At 51.2% G+C, this 24,054-nt stretch overlaps 1 protein-coding gene across 2 annotated transcripts; it reads left to right on the plus strand.

Moving 5' to 3' along the window:
* The first annotated feature begins 139 nt into the window (after positions 1-139).
* SPATC1L (spermatogenesis and centriole associated 1 like) lies at positions 140-23,091 on the plus strand. Of its 2 annotated transcripts, none has more exons than XM_025380633.1 (4): positions 140-380; positions 15,078-15,428; positions 22,177-22,328; positions 22,534-23,091. In XM_025380633.1, the coding sequence occupies exons 2-4, from the start codon at positions 15,347-15,349 to the stop codon at positions 22,858-22,860; spliced, it is 561 nt and encodes a 186-aa protein (XP_025236418.1). In that variant the 5' UTR covers positions 140-380; positions 15,078-15,346; the 3' UTR covers positions 22,861-23,091. The 2 variants fall into 2 exon arrangements, with proteins under 2 accessions (XP_025236418.1, XP_025236417.1); XM_025380632.1 differs by lacking the exon at positions 140-380 and adding an exon at positions 1,311-2,035.
* Positions 23,092-24,054: the final 963 nt, after the last annotated feature.

Genomic DNA, 24,054 nt, shown 5'->3' on the forward strand with positions numbered 1-24,054 from the left:
TGTGGCCGCCCGGGCTGAATGAAGGTGGTGTTCTCCTTGGGGGCGTCTGCACGTGAGTGCCCTTGGTGGTCCTGAGTGCCCGTCACAGGGCTGGAGGTGTGGCCGGCCCACTGGGTTGGTGGTGGTGGGTGCCTGTCACAGGGCTAGAGGTGTGGCCGGCCCACTGGGTTGGTGGTGGTGGGTGCCTGTCACAGGGCTGCAGGTGTGGCCGGCCCACTGGGTTGGTGGTGGTGGGTGCCCGTCACAGGGCTGGAGGTGTGGCCGGCCCAGTGGGTTGTGTTTTCTGGATTACGTCCCTTCCCACGAGGATGAGATGACCCTTCTGTTGCATCCCGGCTGCTGATAAAACAAGACCCTCGGAGCCAAGAAACAACACTGAGGTGATTTACTTCCCCAAGTAATTGGAGAAGCGGGGAGTCAGGGTGGGTTTCAAGATGGTCACACTGACCGAGGACAGCGCCTACTCTAGCAGGACCCTGTGAGCCACAGCCCTGCGTGACGGCCCGAGGGGCCGTGGCCATGGGTTGGGGCCGTCCTCAGTTAGGTGCAGGCAGGAGCAGTGCAGTCAGGAACAATTGGTGTCTTAGACATGGGCGCTCGTGGTCCGAGGGGTGGACAGGCACTGCTGGACCCTTCTCATTGGGAAGTGAGGTCAGCAGGTGGCCTCCAGCCCAGCCCTCAGGGCCACCCAGTGCCCCTCAGCATGTGGGGCCAATCGTGGGGCCCATGGTGGGGCTGCCCCAGGCTGGTCTCCCCCTAGGCTGGTCTCCTTCCCAGGGTGGTCTCCCCGCCAGGCCGGTCTCCTCCCCAGGCCGGTCTCCCGCTCCAGGCTGGTCTCCTCCCCCAGGCTGGTCTCTCCGCAAGACTGGTCTCCCCCCAGGCTGGTCTCCCTCCAGGCTGGTCTCCTCCCCCAGGCTGGTCTCCTCCCAAGACTGGTCTCCCCCCAGGCTGGTCTCCCTCCAGGCTGGTCTCCCCCCAGGCTGGGCTCCCCCCCCGGCTGGGCCCCCCCCCAGGCTGGTCTCCCCCCAGGCTGGTCTCCTCCCAGGCTGGTCTCCTCCCCAGGGTGGTCTCCTCCCAGGCTGGTCTCCCCCCAGGCTGGTCTCCCCCCAGGCTGGTCTCCCCCACAGGCTGGTCTCCTCCCCAGGGTGGTCTCCTCCACCAAACTGGTCCCCTCCACCAGGCTGGTGCCCACCACAGGCTGATCTCCCTACCAAGGCTGGTCTCCTCCCCAGGCTGGTCTCCTCCCCAGACTGGTCTCCTCCAGCTGCCCTCACCAGCCCCTCCTTTCTCAAATGTGGGTGCCAAGGATGGGCCCTGATGAACACCTGCACACCAGATGCTGCCCTGGGTGCCGGGGCCCACAGGAAACTGCACTGGGATCCCTGTGTCCTGGGCAGGTCCTGTGGGAAGTGCAGCCCACGTGTTACTCAGGTGAAGGCAGCATCCCCACCCAGCCTGAGGACTCCACACAGGGTGGACGCCCGACCCTGGCTGGGCCACTCACTGGGGAGAGGCTTGGACGCCCCCTTGGAGTGCAGTCCCGACATTCCGTACCTGCCTCATGTCCTTGGCATTCTCGGGCCCCAGTCGTGGTGTGGGAGTGGCTGCCTGTGCACACCACGGGCCTCCAGCTTCACGGCCTCAACGGGGCCACGAGCCATCGCCAGGTCAGGCGGGGGTGCCGGGCACCTCATCACTAGGGCAGTGACATCACAAGGCGCAGAAGGCAGCGGTGGCTACGGAACTCCCTGCCCGGGCTGTTTCTGTGGTGCCTGCGGGCTCTGGGCTCCCACCTCCATGGGGCTGCAGGAGCCGTGAGGGACGAGGAGGGACGCGCCTGCCATGGCTGAGGGCGGCGAGCTGATGAGCCGGCTTCTGAGCGAGAACGCAGACCTGAAGAAGCAGGTGCGCCTCCTGAAGGAGAATCAGATGCTGCGGCGGCTGCTCAGCCAGAGCTGCCAGGAGGGCAGTGGCCACGACCTGCTCCCACCCAGGGCCCCCGCCTACCCCGAGGCCGGCTCCCCCGGGAGTGGAGGTGAGGCACCACCTGGCTCACATGGCCCAAGGGTCCAGCCTGGTGGATGGGGGGTCGTCGGATATCTGCTCCCCGGGCGGTGAGGGGGGCGGGCAGCTCCCTGATGCGGGAGGTCACGGGCACCTTTCACACCCTCAGGTCTGAGTGAAGCAAGACCAGGTGGTGGGTTCTGCTGTTGCCCTCAGGTGAGGCCCCTCCCCTCCAGGCCCACTCCGGTGAAGTGGGAGTGGTCAGCTGCAGTCATGGAGGTGCCGCCGTAGGGGTAGAGCAGGTGGCGTGCAGGCTTGTGGGCCTCCAGGGCCCCAGGCAGCTCTTCCAGGCTGGGCCGGGCTGGCAGTTTGCTCTGCTGCGTGCGTCTCTTCTCCTCCTGGGTCAGGGGTGGGGGCGGGGTGTCAGACCAGCCACACGAGTCCCATGGGTGCTGTGTCCCATCCACTCACATCCCCGGCCAGAGCTAGCTAGGCCAGCCCCGTGGTAGGAAGATCTCACCCCAGGGAGGCCCCAGAGCGGGCCAGGGGAGTGGGTGGGGACGAGTGGGCACCTGTCCCTGGGGGGTGGGAGTGTGGGGCCATGATCCACTCACCACATAGTATTGACTCCAACCTTCTGTGGCTTTTTATTGAAAAAAAATATATATAGGGTTTGATCACTTTCTGCAAAGTAGTAGGCTTTATTCTAAAAGTTTTGGGAAAACATTCCCCGTTCCTGTGTGTGATTTGGGGTGTGGCTGACAGTTGTGCCCTTGACTCTTCATTGGGATGATGGGCAGAGGACAGAGGACCCAGCATGTCCTGGGACTCCCACGGCCAACCTCAGCTTCCCACCTGGCTGGGCCGGGAAGGGACGTGGTCAGCCTGCCTGGTCCTGGACGATGGAGCAGGCAGCCTCGCCAGTGCCTGTGAACGCTGCTGTCTGCAAGCGCGAGCCGTGCCCGGGAGGCCAGCTCTGCCACTCACCAAGGGGACACTCCAGCACCTGCGCTGGGCTGGTCGCTCCCTGAGTCCTTCCCAAACGCCGGCCACCACCCTCAGATGTGCACTCTGAGCAGGCACAGCGTGCTGGAGGTGCTCTCCGCAACCAGGCCCCAGGCCCTGCTCGGAGCTCCGTGGACAAGCCTGAGAGCGAGCGTGTCTGGAAGCAAAGAGGGGAATCCATGGCAGCATCCCCACACCTTCAGTCTCCGGCAACAGGCAGGGGCTCCTCACAGGGAGCTGGGAGGAGAGCACCTCACCAGGAGGGGTGAGAGCACCTCACTAGGAGGGGACAGTGTGGCTGGGGAACCCGGCGCCTGGGGGCCATGCTGTGCGAGGCCCCGGGTTCTGCGTCTCCCTCAGCAGCCACTGAGCCCCATGCTCACCACAGGGCGTTAGCTGGGCAGACCTGTGCTTATGGCACTGGGCCACGGGCAGGGTCCCGTTCTCAGCACTTGTGAGGCCCAGGCACTGTAGCTGCAAAAGGGCCCAATCTGTTTGGTGTGTGCAGGCCACCACAGGCTGCCTGCCCCGGGCTGCGTTGCCGTCCTCCTCCCCAAGAAGGAATCACCCTGGGCCAGACCTCAGGGCTGGACAGAGTGCTGGGGCCTCCCCTGGCAGGAGAGGGGCAGACCCTCGACCCTTGCCCAGGCTGTGCAGTCCCCAGAGGGACCCTTGTCAGGGGCTGAGTCAGGGCAGGGTCTCCATGACCATGGCTAGTGCCCCTGCTGTTGGGTCACCTTGGCAAACCCAGGTCTTGCTGGACACAGGTCTTGGGAGGAGCCTCAACCTGAGGCCAGCAGGCCTTCCACAGAGGGCCTTGGAGCCCCTGCCACAGGGTGTGGGGCAGGCTCAGTGTGGCCCAGGCTGGCAGTGGGGAGGGGCCAGGGCAAGGCCACCCTCAACTCTGCCACTTCAGTGGCAGCGTGTGGTGCACCCTTGATGCTCTGGGCCTCAGCATGTGCTTGGGAACGTACCTGGGGCTGTGGGACGCTGCATTCAGGACCAGCCCTCAGCAGGACTGGGGTGGGGAAAACCAGCACTGAGCTCCTGCATAAAAGGAGAAGTTTATAAACAAGGGAACCACCACCAGCAATGTTTGCATGTTGCCAAGACTTCCTCAGTGTCTGTATTCAAAACAGGATGAATAAAAACCTGCTTTTCTTACGGATTCAACAGCACGTGCTCATGGTAAACTTATAAACGCCATGGAGGATGCAAGGTTTAAGGGCCACGCCTCCGGCCCCCCTCCCCAAAGGCAGCCATGGTCAACGTTTTCTTGGGTTTTCTCTGGAACTTTGATGGAGATCTGTGTGTTTGTCTGTGTATATTTTTGGTCCACCTACACAGGATTGTGCTCTTCCGCAACTTGACTTTTGCCCCTTAACCATCCATTTCACTGGCATTCCCCATCAGTCCTCATCTGCAGCTCTCCCTGGCACACTTGGACACTGGGCTCCTCCTGTGGGGGCCCCAGGCAGGCAGCACTGTTCCCAGTTCTCTGTGACCACAGACGCTGCTGCTGTGGGTGGCCTGCGCAGGCACCCTGGCTCTTTGTGTAGGATATCCCAGACGGGGGTCCCCGGGTCAAAGGCTGTGTGCATTTGAAATGTTGAAATAGACAGGGTTAAACGCTCTCCGAAAGGCGCCTACACCCCACTAATGGAGGAGGAGGGCGCTGCGCCGGCATCATTCCAACATCACAGGAGTGCTCATCTGTCCCCGTCAGCTGGGCAGCAAGGCCTCCAGGTCTTCTCACCCAGGTTTCCAAGTGAGTGACGCGAAGGGCCAGTGGGAGCAGCAGTCCTCTGCCTCCCCTCCCGGCTGCCCCATCTCGTTTCCCTCGGGATCGTCCTGGTCCCTCCAGCACTGCCACGATGCCACTTGCCATGTCTCCACTGGAGAGGTGTCCCCTGAGGACAGCCAGGCCCCCCCCAGATTGCTCACTCGCTCCCTGGTTATTTGTGGTGGATTGTCAGATGATTTCCAACGGTGGTGAGGATTCTCTATGTGCAACTCCAGATGAACCACAATGTAATGAATTCTCCTTTGGTTTGAAATTAAAGTTTTTCTTCCCCTTGAGGTAAATAACACCACAAAAAAGGTTTTAAGAGTTGTTAGATTTAGGGTTATTTCCACTGGATTTCTTTTTTTGGTGTGTGTGTGATTTTTTTTTTTTTTTTTTTTTGAGGCGGAGTCTCGCTCTGTCTCCCAGGCTGGAGTGCAGTGGCCGGATCTCAGCTCACTGCAAGCTCCGCCTTCCGGGTTCACGCCATTCTCCTGCCTCAGCCTCCCAAGTAGCTGGGACTACAGGCGCCCGCCACCACGCCTGGCTAGTTTTTTGTATTTTTTAGTAGAGACGGGGTTTCACCGTGTTAGCCAGGATGGTCTCCATCTCCTGACCTCATGATCCACCCGTCTCGGCCTCCCAAAGTGCTGGGATTACAGGCGTGAGCCACCGCGCCTGGCCGGTGTGTGTGTGATTTTTTTACTTTTATGGAGATGGGATCTTCTGTGTTGCCCAGGCTGGTCTTAAACTCCTGGGCTTAAGTGATCCTTCTGTCTTGACTTCCTAAAATGCTGGGATTACAAGTGTGAGCCACTGTGCCTGGCCTGTTATTTTTTTTTCTTTTTGACACAGGGTCTCTGTTCCCCAGACTGGAGTGCAGTGGCATGATCATGGCTCACTGCAGCCTTGACCTCCCTCTGGGGCTCAAGCAGTCCTCCTACCTCAGCCTACTGAGTAGCTGGGACTACAGGTGCTTGCCACCATGAGCGGCTAATTAAATTTTTTTTTTTTTTTTTTTGTTGGAGAGACAGGGTCTCCCTATGTTTGCCAGGCCAGTCCCAAACTCCTGGGCTCAAGCGATCCTCCCATCTTGGCCTCCCAAACCGTTGGGATTACAGGCATGAGCCACTGTCCAGCAGGATTTATGTTTTTAAAAATAGAATCATTGGTTCAGAAGGCAGGAGTAAATGGTTTTTTGTTTGTTTGTTTGTTTGTTTTTGAGACAGTGTCTGACTCTGTTGCCCAGGCTGGAGTGCAGTGGTGTCATCTTGAATCACTGCAACCTCCGCCTCCCGGGTTCAAGCAATTCTCCTGCCTCACCCTCCCCAGTAGCTGGAATTAAAGGCACACACCACCATGCCCAGCTACTTTTTGTATTTTTAGTAGAGACGGGTTTTTGCCATGTTGGCCAGGCTGATCTTGAACTCCTGACCTCAGGTGATCCACCCACCTTAGCCTCCCAAAGTGCTGGGATTACAGGCATGAACCACAGTGCCTGACCATGTATTTCTTTTTTAAAAAACTTTTAAGTTCAGGGGTACAAGTGCAGGCTTGTTACATAGGTGAACTTGTGTCATGGGGGTTTGTTGTACAGATTATTTTGTCACCCAAGTATTAAGCCTAGTACATTAGTTATTCTTCCTGATCCTCTCCCTCCTCTCACCCTTCACCATCTGGTAGGCCTCAGTGTCTGTTGTTCCCCTCTGTGTGTCTCCGTGTTCTTATTGTTTAGCTCCCACTTACAAGTAAGAGCATGCGGCATTTGGTTTTCCGTTCCTGCGTTAGTTTGCTAAGGATAATGGCCTCCAGCACCATCCATGTTCATGCAAAGGACATGATCTCATTTTTTTTTTTGAGATGGAGTTTCACGCTTGTTGCCCAGGCTGGAGTGCAAGGGTGCGATCTCGGCTCACTGCAACCTCCACTTCCCGGATTCAAGTGATTCTCCTGTCTCAGCCTTCCAAGTAGCTGGGATTACAGGCATACACCACCATGCCCAGCTAATTTTGTATTTTTAGTAGAGACAGGTTTTCACCATGTTGATCAGGCTGGTCTTGAACTCCTGACCTCAGGTGATCCACCTGCTTCAGCCTCCCAAAGTGCTGGGATTACAGGCATGAGCCACTGCTCTCTGCTGACCTGTTTTTTGTGGCTGAATAATATTCTGTGGTGTCTATGTACCACATTTTCTTTATCCAGTCTACCACTGATGGGCACTTAAGTCGATTCCATGTCTTTGCTATTGTGAATAGTCTGCAGTGAACACATGCATGCATGTGTCTCTGTAATACAGTGATTTACATTCCTTTGGGTATGTACCCAGTAACGGAATTGCTGGGTTGAATGGTATTTCTGTTTTTAGGTCTTGGAGGAATTGCCACACTGTCTTCCACAATGGCTGAACTAATTTATACTCCCACTAACAGTGTATAGGCATTTCTTTTTATCTACAACGTTGCCAGTATCTGTTGTTTTTTGACTTTTTAATTATAGCCATTCTGACTGGTGTGAGATGGTGTCTCATTGTGGTTTTAATTTACATTTCTTTAATAAGCAGTGATGTTGAGCTTTTTTTCATATGCTCATTGGCTGTATGAATGTCTTTAGAAAACTGTTCATGTCCTTTGCTCACTTTTGAATGGGGTTGTTTGTTTTTTTCTTGTAGATTTATTTAAGTTCCTTATAGATGCTGAATATTAGACCTTTGTTAGATGCATTAGTTTGCAAAATTTTTCTCCCATTCTGTAGGTTTGCTGTTTACTCTGTTGATAGTTTATTTTGCTGTGCAGAAGCTCTTTAATTAGATGCCATTAGTCAATTTTTGCTTTTGTTGCAATTGTTTTTAGCATCTTTGTCATGAAATCTTTGCCCATCCCTGTGTTCTGAATGGCATTGCCTAGGTTGTCTTCCAGGGTTTTTATAGTTTTGAGTTTTACATCTAAGTCTACAATCCGTCTTGAGTTGATTTCTGTATATGGTGTAAGGAAAGGGTCCAATTTCAATCTTCTGCATATGGCTAGCTAGTTATCCCAGCACCATTTATTGAATAGGGAATCCTTTCCTCATTGCTTGTTTTTGTCAGGTTTGTTGAAGATCCAATGGTTATAGGTGTGCAAACTTATTTCTGAGTTCTGTATTCTGTTCTGTTGATCTATGTATCATGCTGTTTTGATTATCGTAGCCCTGTAGTATAGTTTGAAGTTGGGTGGTGTGATGCCTAAAGCTTTGTTATTTTTGCTTAGGATTGCCTTGGCTATTCGGGCTCTTTTTTGGTTCCATATGAATTTTTAAACAGTTTTTTTCTAGTTCTGTGATTAATCTCGATGGAATTTTAATAAGAACACCATTGACTCTATAAATTACTTTGGTCAGTATGACCATTTTTATGATATTGATTCTTCCTATCCATGAACGTGGAATGTTTTTCCATTTGTGTCATCTCTGATTTCTTTGAGCAGTGTTTTGTAGTTCTCCTTGTAGACATCCTCTACCTCCCTAGTTAGCTATATTCCTAGGTATTTTATTCTTTTTGTGGCAGTTGTGAATGGGAGTTCATTACATTTGGTTTGGCTCTTGGCTTAATTGTTGTTGGTATTCAGGAATGTTGGTGATTTTTGCACATTGATTTTGTATCCTGAGACTTTGCTGAAGTTGTTTATCAGCTTAAGAAGCTGGGTTGAGACTATGGCGTTTTCTTGATATCAGATCATGTCGTCTGCAAACAGGGATAGTTTGACTTCCTCTCTTCCTATTTGGATGGACTTTATTTCTTTCTTTTAACTGATGGCTCTGATCAAGACTTCCAATACTATGTCGAATAGGAGTGGTGAGAGAGAGCATTCTTGTCTTGTGCCAGTTTCCGAGGGGAATGCTTCCAGCTTTTTCCCATTCAGTATGATGTTGGTTATGAGTTTGTCATAGATAGCTCTTACTATTTTGAGGTATGTTCCTTCAATACCTAGTTTATTGAACGTTTTTAACATGAAGGGTGTTGAATTTTATTGAAAGCCTTTTCTGCTCTATTAAGATAATCATGTGGTTTTTGTCTTTAGTTCTGTTTATGTAATGAATCACATTTATTGGTTTATGTTGAACCTACCTTGCATCCCAGGGATAAAACCTATTTGATAGTGGTGGATAAGCTTTTTGATGTGCTGCTGGATTTGGTTTGCCAGTATTTTGTTGAGGATTTTTGCATCAGTGTTCATCAAGGGTATTGGCCTGAAGTTACCTTTTTTTTGCTGCATCTTTGCCATGTTTTGGTATCAGGATGATGCTGGCCTCATAGAATGAGTTAGGGAGGAGACTCTCCTCAACTTTTTGGAATAGTTTCAGCAGGAATAGTACCAGCTCTTCTTTGTACATCTGATACAATTCAGCTGTGAATCCATCTGGTCCTGGCTTTTTTTGGTTGGTAGGCTATTTATTATTGACTCAATTTTAGAGCTTGTTATTGGCCTGTTCAGGGATTCCATTTATTCCTAGTTCAGTCTTGAGAGGGTGTATGTGTCCAGGAACTTATCCATTTTTTTTTTCTAGATTTTGTAGTTTATGTGTATAGAGGTTTTCATAATATTCTCTGATGGTTGGTTGTATTTTTATGGGGTCAGTGGTAATATACCCCTTATTTCTGATTGTGTTTATTTGAATCTTCTCTCTTTTTTTCTTTATTAGTCTAGCTAGTGGTATATCTATTTTATTAATTTTTTCAAAAAAACGAGCTCCTGGATTTGTTGATGTTTCAAATGGCTTTTTGTGTCTCAATCTCCTTCAGTTCAGCTTTGATTTTGGTTATTTCTTGTTTTCTGCTAGCTTTGGGATTTGTTTGCTCTTAATTCTCTAGTTCTTTTAGCTGTGATGTTAGGTTGATTGATTGAGATCTTTCCAACTTTTTGATGTGGACATTTAATGCTATAAATTTCTCTCTTAACACTGCCTTAGCTGTGTCCTAGAGATTCTGGTATGTTGTATTTTTGTTCTCATTAGCTTCAAGGAACTTCTTGATTTCTGCCTTAATTTCACTATTTACGCAAAAGTCATTCATGGGCAGGTTATTCAATTTCCATGTAATTGTGTGGTTCTGAGTGAATTTTTTAGGCTTGATTTCTAATTGGGTCCATTGTGGTCTGAGAGATTGTTATAATTCCAGTTCTTTTGCATTTGCTGAGGAGTATTTTACTTCCAATTATGTGACTGAATTTAGAGTGTGTGCCATGTGGCAATGAGAAGAATGTATATTCTATTGTTTTGGGGTGGAGAGTTCTGTAGATACCTATCAGGTACATTTGATCCAGTGCTGAGTTCATGTCCTGAATATCTTTGTTAATTTTCTGTCTCAATTATCTGTCTAATACTGTCAGTGTGGTGTTAAAGTCTCTCACTATTATTATGTGGGAATCTAAGCCTCCTTGAAGGTCTCTAAGAACTTGCTTTATAAATCTTGGTGCTCTTGTGTTGGGTGCATATATATTTAGTGTAGTTAGGTCTGCTTGTTAAATGGAACCCTTCACCATTGTGTAATGCTCTTCTTTGTCTTTTTTTATATTCATTGGTTTAAAATCTGTTTTGTCAGAAACTATCATTGCAACCCTGCAATTATAGTTTTCCATTTGCTTGGTAGATTTTTCTCCATGCCTTTATTTTGAGCCCGTTTGTGTTATTGCATGTGAGATGGGTCTCTTGAAGACAGCATACCAATGAGTCTTGGTTCTTTATCTAACTTGCCATTCTGTGTCTTTTTTTTTGAGACAGAGTCTTGCTCTGTCTCCTAGGCTGGAGTGTGGTAGCACAATCTTGGCTCACTGCAACCTCCGCTGCCTGGGTTCAAATGATTCTCCTGCCTCAGCCTCTCAAGTAGGTAGAATTACAGGCATCCACCACCATGCCTGGCTAATTTTTGTTATTTTTTAGGAGAGACGAGGTTTCATCATGTTGGCCAGGCTGGTCGTGAACTCCTGGCCTCAAGTGATTTGCCTGCTTTAGCCTCCCAAAGTGCTGGGATTACAGATGTGAGTCACCGTACCTGGTCTGTTTGATGACCTTGAGGTTTTGATTGTGGTATAAGGAGGATTCAGCCAACTGGCTTCATTTATGGAATATTTAAGGGGCCAGTGCCCAGCTCCCAACTCCTGGACTGCATGCTTTAGCTCTGGGGCACTTGTTTTGGGCCCTGACTTTGTTCTCTGGCTCCTTGAGGTTTGGAATCCACTGCACTGGGGGACTGAGGTACTGCAGCTACAGCAGAATGGCTGGCAGATGCAGGGTGCCTGCCTTCCTGTGGGGGTTCACCACAGTGGTGGTGGCAAAGCAGCTGGGGTGGGCATGGGGGGCTCCTGCTGGAGACTGTGTGCAGTCACTCTGGAGGTACTGTAGGCATGGGGCAGGGTGCTGGTGGGCACAGGTCTAGGTGCCTTTTATGTGTCCTGCAAGCAGGAGTCATTGCTCAGGGTCCAGGAGGATCCACCATTCTCTGCTCAGTGTTAGGTCAAGGGCAGGGTGCTGGCGGGTATGGGGCTTGCTGGCTCTGTGTGTGCCAAGGCTTCATTTGCAATGGAAGTCTGTGGGGAAAGGGGAGGCTGACTGGACTCCTGTGTGCTGGTTGGGGGAGGAAATCAAAACCCACCTGTGCAGACATCAGGTGAGTGATGTGGCGAGTTGCCTGGGCCCAGGGGAAGCTGCAGTATGAGGAGGGAGTGGGCGGGCTGGTGCGTGGCCACTGGGGCTGTCTCGCTGGAGCTCTCCACTGGTCAGGCACAGTCTGCCAGCACAGAAGCTATGGCGAAGGCCCCCAGGGCACCCAAGACTGCCTTGCAAGCAGGCATGGCCAGGCTGGGGCCCCAGGAGAAGCCAGAAGACCAAGGGGTGCTCAGGTCGGACCGGTCCCATCTGATGGGCAAGACCACCCTGCAGAGATCAGGTCTGACACTTCCCCTAGGCCCAAAGTCTCCTATGGGAGCAAGTCAAGCCTGGGGAGTGGCCGTCCCTGGCTGTGTTCCCGCACCAGACCCTCTGGGCTCTGCTTAGCTAACTGCTGCCCCCACCACTTCTCTAAGCAGCTCTCCCTGCCAAATGGAGTGTCCATGGTGGCCGCGGGGTCTCCCCCAGCTGGGGATCCAGAGGGCCATGGCAACAGTGGGTTACTCCTTGCCCATTTAACTCCCCCATTTTCCCAGAGTGGTTGTGGGTCCAAAAATGAGTACCAGTGCTCAGTGGTCCCAGGCAGGGTTCCCAGCCTTCTCCCCTTCAGCCCAGCGTCGGTGTGCTCCCTCCATCTGCCCTCAGCACCTTCCCTCTGAAGATGTGTTAAAAGCTCACCAGTCATCTCAGGCCCTCCGTGGGAGCTGTATCACCTGGCTGCATCTGGCCGGCCATCCCGCCCCTCCAGTCCACATGAACTTCTTATTTCTGTTTTAGTCCTTATTACTCAGAACTCGGGCTTTGGCCTCGACTTTCATGGGGTCTCCTCCAGGGAAGGTGAGAGAGGGTTCAGCTGCATCCTGGTCCTCCTGACCAGCTGTGGGAGGGACCAACGGTCCCATCTGCCCAGAGGAGGGAGGTTTGTACAGGCTGGATGCTGGGGAAGAGTCCTTCCAGTTCTTATTTTTGGAAAACAGAAAATTTGAGAAATGGCTCATCTTGTTCAGTGTTTATGAGCCTGTCTCTGTACCAGTGGAGGTAACTCAACTTCTTGCCAGGGACTGTATGTGGGATCTTGCTACGCTGCACAGCCACTGGGCTCCGCACACCCTGCCTCTTGCTTTCCACCCTGTCTTGTTCTCTGCATACCTCCCTGCTTTGTGCTCTGCACAACCCCCACCTCATGCTCTGTGCATCCCCCGCCTTGTGCGCCGCACACCCCCGCCTCGTGCTCTGTGCACCTCCCACCTCGTGCTCTGTGCACCCCCGGCCTCGTGCTCTGTGCACCTCCCACCTCGTGCTCTGTGCACCTCCCGCCTCGTGCTCTGCACACCCTGCCTCATGCTCTGTGCATCTCCTGCTTCACGCTCTGCACCTCTACCTCATGTCTGTGTACACTTGTGCCTTGTGCTGTCTGTTGTTGATCATGTTTGGATGAGACTTTGTGCAATAATTTTTGGCCTGGCCATGGCTTTTTGTTTTTTTCTGGGGGTTATCTTTGTAGGAAATTGACATCAGAGTTGTGACAAATTTTGAAACCTAATTGAGCATCTTTTAACCTGTTCTATGGTTCCAGCCTCATTTGTATGATGTCAGGATTATGACTTGTTGGGGAAGTTGGCAGACTCACCCACAGACCATCCAGGCCTGCAGCCCTTTGGGGAATAATCATTTTATAACTTCTAGATTTTCCTTGTGTATTGGTTCATTTAGGTTTTCTACTTCTTATTGAGTCACTTGAAAGTAATTTTCCAGGAGATATCTCCTTTTATTGAAACTTTAATTAATACACAATTGTACATAATATTCTTTTTTTTTGGAGTCTCGCTCTGTCACCCAGGCTGGAGTGCAGTGGCTGAATCTCAGCTCACTGCAAGCTCCGCCTCCCGGGTTCACGCCATTCTCCTGCCTCAGCCTCCCGAGTAGCTGGGACTACAGGCGCCCACCACCTCGCCCGGCTAGTTTTTTGCATTTTTTAGTAGAGACGGGGTTTCACCGTGTTAGCCAGGATGGTCTCGATCTCCTGACCTCATGATCCACCCGTCTCGGCCTCCCAAAGTGCTGGGATTACAGGCTTGAGCCACCGCGCCCGGCCCATAATATTCTTTTATAATTTGAAAAGTATCTAGGGTGGGAGCCTGTGAAGCCCGAGGACTCCAGGCCTCGCATGTGGCAGGAGGCCAGGCACACATTAATGACTTTGCTTCTTTTGAACACTTTTTTTTCCTTGGAAAACATTTCAGATGGAAGATTAGTTGGTTGGTTCCTTTGTAGGTACTTTTTTTGTTTGTTTGTTTGTTTTTGTTTTTGTTTTGAGATGGAGTCTTGCTCTGTTGCCCAGGCTGGATTGCAGTGGCATGATCTCGGCTCACTGCAAGCTCCGGTAGACACATTTTAAGGTATAATTTTTTTTATATGGCTCTGAACACTTTCTCTAATATGTATTTGCATTATTGCTAGGAGAATACTCATGACATGGAGGTAGAATAGAATTTTATAAGCTATAAAGGCATAGATAAGCTAAATTTGACTAGGGTTTAGAGAAATGCCACATGACCTCATCAGCCTGGTTGGGGAATACTCAGTCCTCGTGAGGGTGTGGGGCCAGGAGCTGTTGGTGGGCATGGACCCTCCCCCTTGATGTGGAGAGCAAAGAAAGTGCACACATGTGAGCCCAGCGTTGGACCACAGAGGATGCTCATGGAGCAGGAGGCTCCTCCTTAGCCACAGAGGATACTCATAGAGCAGGAGGTTCCTCCTGGGGCATGGAGGATCTTCATAAAGCAGGGAGGTTCCTCCCCAGCCACAGAGGATACTCATAGAGCAGGAGGTTCCTCCCCAGCCACAGAGGATACTCATAGAGCAGGAGGTTCCTCCCGGGGCATGGAGGATCTTCATAAAGCAGGGAGGCTCCTCCTCAGCCACAGAGGATACTCATAGAGCAGGAGGTTCCTCCCGGGGCGTGGAGGATGCTCGCAGATCAGGAGGCTTCTCCCAGGAGGCTGATTACAGCTGTGACCTGAGCCCAGCGCTGGACCACAGAGGATGCTCACGGAGCAGGGAAGCTCCTCCCGGGAGGCCGATTACCACTGTGTGTTTGCAAGGAAACATGGAAACAGGCCCTGTCCATCAACAGGGCAAGGGATAAAAATTCACTGTGTGTGTATGTGTGTGTGCTTACGTGTACAGAGGTGCCAGGAAACAGTTAAATGAACCAGGGAGCTACCAGACGGCTCAACGTGGATACATCTCAGAGATAATGCAGCAGCAAAAAGTTCTGTTGCAGAATAAAATGTGTAGGGTGGTAGCATTTATGTACAATTTAAGAAGCATATAGAAGTCATTCTTCAGTGTGTATGGGCGCACAGGCAGGCAGGAGGCACATGGAGGCCTGCCCACTTGCTGTGCCCATAGGCGCAGTGCTCCCACGGGCAGGATGGGCACCTGTGGCCACTTCACCACATCCAGCTCCTCCTTTTGCACCTGAGGCCTGAGGGGAAGGAGGATGCTCTGAAGCCAGGGAAACCCCAGCAGGTGTTGAAGCTTGGGGTGGGGTGCATACAGTTTGTTACCATGTTCTCTGTACTTCTCAGGAATGTTTTAGGAGCATCAGCCTGACTTCTCACCCCTTTCCTCCCCACCTCAGTTCCGGATTTCGGAAGGTTCACGAGTGTTGCCGACACGCCCTCCCAGCTGCAGACATCCTCCCTGGAGGACCTGCTGTGCTCACATGCCCCCCTGTCCAGTGAGGACGACACCTCCCCGGGCTGCGCAGCCCCCTCCCAGTCACCCTTCAAGGCCTTCCTCAGTCCCCCGGAGCTGCACAGCCACCGAGGCACCGACAGGAAGCTGTCCCCGCTCCTGAGCCCCTTGCAAGACTCACTGGTGGACAAGACCCTGCTGGAGCCCAGGGAGATGGTCCGGCCTAAGAAGGTGTGCTTCTCGGAGAGCAGCCTGCCCACCGGGGACAGGACCAGGAGGAGCTACTACCTCAACGGTATGGCCAGGTGCGGGGTCGCCTGGGCGGGCTCCCAGTGCAGCTGGTAGCTGTGGGGAGGGCGCGTCTGGGTGGTCAGGCAGGGCCGTTTCTCTCCATCGCGTCACACAGAGTGGAGGGAGGAGAGCCAGGCTGGGAGGCTGGGGTCCGAGGCTATGTCTGTCCTAGTCTTTTGCCAAGAAAAAATGCATTGCTGGTCTTCTTGGGAAGAGTTCTTTACGTGTCTGGATGTGAGTCCTTTTTTGGGTGTATGTTTTGCACATACGGTCTCCCACGCCAAGGTTTTCCACTTCCATAATAATGTTTTTTGATGAGCAAAACTTTAATTTGATGATGTCCAATTTATTGATTTTTCTTTTTTATTTTATGCTTTTTATGTTCAGTTTAGGAAATCTTTGCCAAGCCCAAGGTCACACAGATTCTCTCCTTTGTGTTGTTCTAGAAGTTTTATAGTTTAGGTTTTACATGTAGGTCTCTGATCAGTTCCAAGATAATTTTCATATATGGTGTGAGGTTTGGATGTAGATATCCACCTGAGGCTCAGGCTAACCCCCCACCTCAGCCTCCTAGGTATCTGGGACTACAGGTATATGCCACCAGGCCTGGCTAATTTTTTGCTTTTTGTGTTTTTGTTGTTGTAGAGATGGGATTTTGCGCCGATGCCTAGGCTGGTCTTGAACTCCTGGACTGAAGTAATTAACCTGCCTCAGCCTCCCAAAGTGCTGGGATTACAGGCATGAGCCATCATGCCTGGCCTGTCAATTTTATTTATCTTTTCAAATAACCAATTTTTTGTTACATTGATCTTTTGTATTGTTTTCTTCATTTAAATTTCATTTATTTCTGCTCTGATCTTAATTATTTTTCTTCTAATTTTGGATTTGGTTTGCTCATACTTTTCTAGCTCTGTGAGATGAATCATTAGCTTGTTTATTTGAAGTTTTTCTACTTTTTGATGTAGGCACTAATAGCTGTAAACTCTTAATACTTATCACTATAGCTTTTAGTATGGCTTTTGCTGTGTCTAGTACATACTAGGTTTTGGTATGTTGTGTTTCCATTATCATTTGTTTCAAGACATTTTAAAATTTCCTTCTTGATTTCTTCAATGATGCACTGGCCATTCAGGAGCGTATTGTTTAATTTCTGTGTGTTGGTATAGTTTCCAAAATTCCTTTTGTTATTGATTTCATTTTATTCCATTGTGGTCAGAGAAGATACTTGATATAATTTCAATTGTTTGATTTTTTTTTTTTTTTTTTTTTTAGATGGAGTCTCGCTCTGTCGCCCAGGCTGGAGTGCAGTGGCCGGATCTTGGCTCACTGCAAGCTCTGCCTCCTGGGTTTATGCCATTCTCCTGCCTCAGCCTCCTGAGTAGCTGGGACTACAGGCGCCCGCCACCTTGCCCGGCTAGTTTTTTTGTGTTTTTTAGTAGAGACGGGATTTTACCGCGTTAGCCAGGAAGGTCTCGATCTCCTGACCTCGTGATCCGCCAGTCCCGGCCTCCCAAAGTGCTGGGATTACAGGCTTGAGCCACCGCGCCCGGCAAATTGTGTGATTTTTAAAGACTTGTTTTGCAGCCTTACATATGGTCTATTCTTGAGAATGATCCATGTGCTTACAAGAAGCATGTGTATTCTGCACCTGTTGGATGAAATGTTCTGTGTTATATTCATTTGGTCTATAGTATCGATTAAGTCTGATATTCCTTTGATTTTCTGTCTTAAAGATCTGCCAAGGGTGAAAATGGGTCTTGAAGTCTCCAGTTACTACTATATTGGGGTCTGTCTCTCACTTTAGCTCTGGTAATATTTGCTTTACATATCTGGGTGCTCCAGTGTTGGGTGCATATATATTTACAACTGTTACATCCGCTTGTTGAATTGACCCCCTAATCATTATATAATGACCTTCTTTGTCTCTTTTTATAGTTTTTGTCTTGAAATCCGCTTTGATGAAGTATGGCTACTCCTGCTCTTTTTTGGTTCTCATTTGCATGGAATATCTTTTTCTATCCCTTTATTTTCAGTCTATGTGTGTCTTTATAGGCAAAGTGTGTTTCCTGTAGGCAATAGATGGTTGGGTCTTTTTTTTTTTTTTTTTAATCCATTCAGCCACTCCATTTTTTGATTGGAGGGTTTAGTCTTTTTACATTCAAAGTTTTTTTTTTTTTTTTTTTTTTTTTTTTTTTGCCCCCAGACAGAGTCTTGCTCTCTCGCCCAGGCTGGAGTGCAGAGGCGTGATATCAGCTCACTGCAAGCTCCGCCTCCCGGGTTCACACCATTCTCCTGCCTCAGCCTCCCGAGTAGCTGGGACTGCAGGCACCCGCCACCACGCCCGGCTCATTTTTTGTATTTTTTAGTAGAGACGGGATTTCACCATGTTAGCCAGGATGGTCTCAATCTGCTGACCTCGTGATCCGCTCACCTCAGCCTCCCAAAGTGCTGGGATTACAGGCGTGAGCCACCGCGCCTGGCCTGTTTTTGACCAAACTCACACACCATCATTCATCGATTTGACGGTGCTGTAATTTTTTTTTTTTTTTTTTTTTGAGACAAAGTCTCACTTTGATACCCAGGCTGGAGTGCAGTGGCACAATCTTGGCTCACTGCAACCTCCATCTCCTGGGTTCAAGCAATTCTCATGCCTCAGCCACCTGAGTAGCTGAGATTACAGGCACATGCCACCACGCCCAGCTAATCTTTGTATTTTTAGTAGAGATAGGGTTTTGCCATGTTGGCCAGGCTGGTCTCAAACTCCTGACCTCAAGTGATCCACCCCCCCTCAGCCTCCCAAAGTACTGGGATTACAGGCATGAACCACTGTGCCCGGCCTATTTACATTCAAAGTTATTATTGATAAGGACTTACTCCTGCCATTTTGTTATTTGTTTTCTCATTGTTTTGTGGTCTTCCCTTCTCTTTATCTAGAAGAGTTTGTGTTGAATTGGTGTTATTTATTCCTTAAGTGGTAGAATTCACTGCTGAAACTACCTGAGCCTTGAATGATCTCTATAGGAACATTTTTCCCCTACAAATTCCATTTTACTGATAATATCAACTGAAATTAAGGCTGTTGAGACAGAAATAATTCGATAAAGATTTGTTGGAAGCCAAATGTGAGGATCAACCCACGGGAACACACCAACAAAGCTAAGAGTGTTCCGGAACCTAAGTCAGAAGACTTCTATAGGAGAGGCTAGGAGAAGGGAAAGGACTCCTCGTACTCATGTTGCCCTTTCTTTGGAGGGTACAACACAGAGGGTACAAGCATTGGCTACAGATGACAACATACAGGCCAACACATCTCTGTGCAAGACAGTCAGTAAACCTTTATGATTCAGGAATAAATCAGCGTCTTTCAGTGCATTAATCAGCACATCAGCAATCTGAGGGAATCGTGATAAGATTCTTTTCTCAGGGATCATCAATCACAAGGCCTTCCCAAGGCCAGTTTGGAAGTCTGTTTCCTGTCAAATGTGACCTGTAAGGTTATCAGATAGAAGGCTATTCAGATTATGTGTTTCTTCTTGAGTGAACTTTGGTAGTTTGTGTCTTTTAAGGAATCCATCAATTTCATCTAGGTTGTCAAAGTTATTGGCATAAAGTCATTCCTAATACTTCTTTATTCTTTTTATGTCTGTAGAATCTGTGGTAGTGGCATGTCTAATTAGTGGTAATTTTTGTCTCCTTTCTTTTTTCCCCTAAGTCTGGCTACAGGTTTATCAATGTATGGCCTTTTTTCTTTGAAGAATAGGTTTTTGGCTGGATCTTACAGAGCACAGGTTGGACTAGAAATAATTTCTAGAACCTATACTAGAATCATTTCTCACCTATAGCATGTTTTTTCTACCTAATTTATGCCTTGGTGGTGGGGATGAGAGAAAGAGCTTGAATCTTTTTTTTTTTTTTTGAGATGGAGTCTTGCCCTGTTGCCCAGGCTGGAGTGCAGTAGCACAATCTTGGCCCACTGCAACCTCCACTTCCTGGGTTCAAGCCATTCTCCTGTCCCAGCCTCCCGAGTAGCTGGGATTACAGGCGCCTGCCACCACACCTGGCTAATTTTTGTATTTTTAGTAGAGACAGGGTTTCACCATTTTTGCCAAGCTGGTCTTGAACTCCTGACCTCGTGATCCACCCACCTCGGCCTCCCAAAGTGCTAGGATTACAGGTGTGAGCCACCGCGCCTGACCAAGAGCTTGATTCTTGATGACAGAAATACATTGATACAGAAGGAGGAGATTACACCTGCTCCTCCACACCCCTCATTGGCCCTAACACGCTTCTGTATAGTGTGTTGGCATACCTCTTCTGCACGTTGACGTACCTCTTCTGCACGTTGACTTACCTCTTCTGCATGTTGACTTACCTCTTCGCATGTTGACTTACCTCTTCTGCATATTGACTTACCTCTTCTGCAGTCTTGAAAAGTGATTGGGAAAGAAATACAGTGAAAACTATAAACATTATTGAAAGGAATGAAGAAGTCATCAATGACCAGGCACGGTGGCTCACACCTATAATCACAGCAATTTGGAAGGCTGAGATGGGCAGATCTCTTGAGCCCAGGAGTTCAAGACCAGCCTGGGCAACAGGGCAAAACCCCATCTCTACCAACCCTCCACCTCCCAAATTAGCTGGGCATGGTGGTGCATGCCTGTGGTCCCAGCTATTCAGGAGGCTGAGGTGGGAGGATCACTTGAGCCCAGAAGACAGAGGTTGCAGGGAGCTGAGATCGTGACACTGCACTCCAGCCTGGGTGACAGAGTGAGACCCTTTCTCCAACAAACAAACAAAAAATAAATAAAAATAAATAAACAGAAAAATATCTTGTGTTAACAGATTAGAAGACTTTATATTGTTTAATAATCAATAATTTTGATATGGATTACATTGGATCTACAGATTCATGCAATCCCAATCAGAATCCCAGTGGCTTCTTTACAGAAATTGACAACAGAAACTTAAATTCATATAGAAGTGTAAGGAACCAGAATAGGTAAAACGATCTTGGAAAGGGAGAACAGCATTCCCAAGTTTCAAAACTGACTGTAAAACTTACAGTTACCAAGACTGTGGTACTGCCATAAGGATGGACATACAGATCAATGCAATGGAATTGGAAGGTCAGAAATAAACCTGTACGTAGATGGTTTTCAACAAGAGTGCCAAGACAATTTAGTAGGGACAGAATACTGTTTAACAAGTGGTGCTGGAACAAGGAGGTATCCATACGCCAAAGAATGAAGCTGGGCCTTATTCCATAGCACATACAAAAATTAACTCAAAATGGATCAAAGACCTAAGAGGTCCCAAAGAGCTGAGGCCAGAAAACTCGTAGAAAAGCCATAGGGGTAAATCTTCGTGACCTTGGATTTGGTAATGGATTCTTAGATAGCACACCAAAAGCATGAGCAAAGAGAGAAACAGACAAATTGGACTTCATCAAAAGTAAAACAAAACAAAAAACAAATTTTGTGCTTCAAAGGACAGTATCAAAAAAAATGAAAAGCCAACCCAGAGAATGGGAGAAAACATTTGTAAATTGTGCATTTGAAATGGGACTAGTATGCAGAATATTTAAGAACTCTGACAATTCAACAGTAAGAAGACAAACAATCCAATGAAAAATCGCTATAGGACCCGAATAGATATTTCTCCAAAGAAGATACAGTATATAAATGGCCAATAAGCATGTGCGAAGATGCTTAAATCACTAGTTGTTAGTGAAATGCAAATGACATGCTGTTTCCCATCCCTCAGGAAAAAGATGGACAAGGTCATGTGCTGTTATGGACTCGGATGCCATCAGAGGCTGTCCTGGGGAGGGGGGTTTGGAAGCAGGTTTTGTGGGGGCATTGGAGACTCCTAAGTAATGTCGAGGAAGTAATTAAAATAGAACGTCCTGGGCCAGGCATGGTGGCTCACGTTTGTAATCCCAGCACTATGGGAGGCCCAGGTGGGTGGATCACCTGAGGTCAGCAGTTCGAGACCAGCCTGGCCAACATGGTGAAACCCCATCTCTACTAAAAATACAAAAACGTAGCTGGGTGTGGTGGCACGCAGCTATAGTCCCAGCTACTCGGGAGGCTGAGGCAGGAGAATCTCTTGAGCCGGGGAGGCGGAGGTTGCAGTGAGTGGAGATGGCACCACTGCACTCCAGCCTGGATGATAGAGTGAGACTCCGGCTTAAAAAAAAGAATGTCCTGCCAATCCAGCGATCATCTTCTCAGAGGTAGGAAAGAATGAAGCCATTTTACTGACTAAACATTAAAGCAGCCTTTGAGGCCCAGAGGTTGCCAAGACAGAGGAAGGGGGGAGGTCCCCCTTCCTCCCAGGCAAGCCGACTGGCCCTGTTCCACAGGCGTCCTCACTGGAGGGGACCCGTCCGAACTCACACCTCCAGGGCCGGGTTCCTCTGTCCTCGCAGGGCCAGCGCTGGGGCAGGCTCCCCCGTGACAGGGGACCAGTTCCCACCCCCAAGATTAAAAGGTTTACCTCGTCCCACAGGGACAGAAGGGAGCCGAGGACAGGGCGAAGGGAAACCTGTCTTGCCCTTTGGCACTTTAAGAAGCTCCTTTTCTTTCAGATTCTATTTGCCGGACAGTGGGGGGTGGCGGCAGGCGGGGGGGGGGGGGGGGGGGGATGGAGGAGCCGCCCCCCACGTGGCCGGGGGACGGAGGGGGGACCCTCTGGGGCAGTGGATCCTCGCGCTCCCCTGACCTTGTCCCCGGCCTTCCCTCCCCCAGAGATCCAGAGCTTCGCGGGCGCCGAGAAGGACGCGCGCGTGGTGGGCGAGATCGCCTTCCAGCTGGACCGCCGCATCCTGGCCTACGTGTTTCCGGGCGTGACGCGGCTCTACGGCTTCACGGTGGCCAACATCCCCGAGAAGATCAAGCAGGTGCGCCCCGCGGGGAGGGCGCGGCCAGGAGGGTGCGGGGCGCTCGGTTCGTCCCTCTGAGGCCCCCAGATCTTGGCTCCTGCCCGGGCGCTGTCCGCGGGAGGGGACCCCGGGGACCCAGGAGGGGTCGGCCCTGGGCCTGGAAGTCCCCGTCCGAGGGCCCCGAGGTCCCCCCGCCTCCGCCATCCATGCGCTGCGCCCGCAGACCTCCATCAAGTCCCTGGACGGCTCCGTGGACGAGAAGAAGCTGCGCGAGCTGACGCAGCGCTACCTGGCCCTGAGCGCGCGCCTGGAGAAGCTGGGCTACAGCCGCGACGTGCACCCGGCGTTCAGCGAGTTCCTCATCAACACCTACGGAATCCTGAAGCAGCGGCCCGACCTGCGCGCCAACCCCCTGCACAGCAGCCCGGCCGCGCTGCGCAAGCTGGTCATCGACGTGGTGCCCCCCAAGTTCCTGGGCGACTCGCTGCTGCTGCTCAACTGCCTGTGCGAGCTCTCCAAGGAGGACAGTAAGCCACTCTTCGCCTGGTGAGCCGCCCCGCGCCCGCCGCCTTGCCTGCAGTAAACGCGTTTGTTCCAACCCGGAGGCCGTGGTGCCTCCAGCGCGTCCTCCCGGAGGGGAAAGGGCCGCGCCCCCCGCGCGCGAGGCCGGAGCAGGCGCCTCTCCCGCCCGCGCTGGGCCCCGACCGCAGCCCGCCGCCGCCCGCACCTGCGGAGTGCTTGTCACCCCTCATTAAATCATCCGTTTGCTTGTCTGCCTTTACCAAACTCTGGCTCTTTGAGGGCGTGGAGGGCGCCTGCAGGAAGCGCCGCTCGGTGCTCCTGGCGGGAAGCCGGGAAGGAGCCGCAGCCTGCAGGGACCCCCGCTCCCCACTTTCTTCTCCGCCTCCCCACCCCTCCCCCGGGCCTCCGCACCCACCCGCTTTCCTGCCCGGGACGACGAGTCCTGTCCCAGTTTGAGTTTCCCCAAATGCCGAGCTGGGGTAAGGATTTGGTTCCGGCGGATGGTTGCGCACCCCTGCAGGCAAAATGGAAACGCAGCCCCTTGTTCAAAAGCGAAGAATTCGAAGAATTCGAAAGAGCAACAGCCGAGCGTTACAGTGAACCGGGGCCTTAGGACTGAGCGGTGGCAACGCAGGCGGGCGAGCGCCAGGGAGCCCCGAGACCGTGGGCGTGCCGGGGGTGGGCGAGCGCTGGGGAGCCCCGGAGACCATGGAGGTGCTGGGGGTGGGCGAGTACAGGGGAGCCCCGGAGACCATGGGGGTGCCGGGGGTGGGCGAGCACCAGGGAGCCCCGAGACCGTGGGCGTGCCGGGGGTGGGCGAGCGCTGGGGAGCCCTGGAGACCATGGGGGTGCCGGGAGTAGGCGAGTACAGGGGATCCCCGGAGACCATGGGGGTGCTGGGGGTGGGCGAGTACAGGGGAGCCCCGGAGACCATGGGGGTGCCGGGGGTGGGCAAGCACCAGGGAGCCCCGAGACCGTGGGCGTGCCTGGGGTGGGCAAGCGCCGGGGAGCTCCAAGACTGTGGGCGTACCGGGGGTGGGCGAGCGCCAGGGAGCCCTGGAGACCATGGGGGTGCCGGGGGTGGGTGAGCGCCTGGGAACTCTGAGACCATGGGGGTGCCGGGGGTGGGTGAGCGCCTGGGAACTCCGAGACCATGGGGGTGCACTTTGCGCCATACTGGAGCGGGGAGCTGGGGAGCTTACCCATCAATTCCCCTCCTCCT

This window comes from Theropithecus gelada, chromosome 3 (assembly GCF_003255815.1).
Source record: "Theropithecus gelada isolate Dixy chromosome 3, Tgel_1.0, whole genome shotgun sequence".
In the NCBI taxonomy this organism is placed as follows: domain Eukaryota; kingdom Metazoa; phylum Chordata; class Mammalia; order Primates; family Cercopithecidae; genus Theropithecus; species Theropithecus gelada.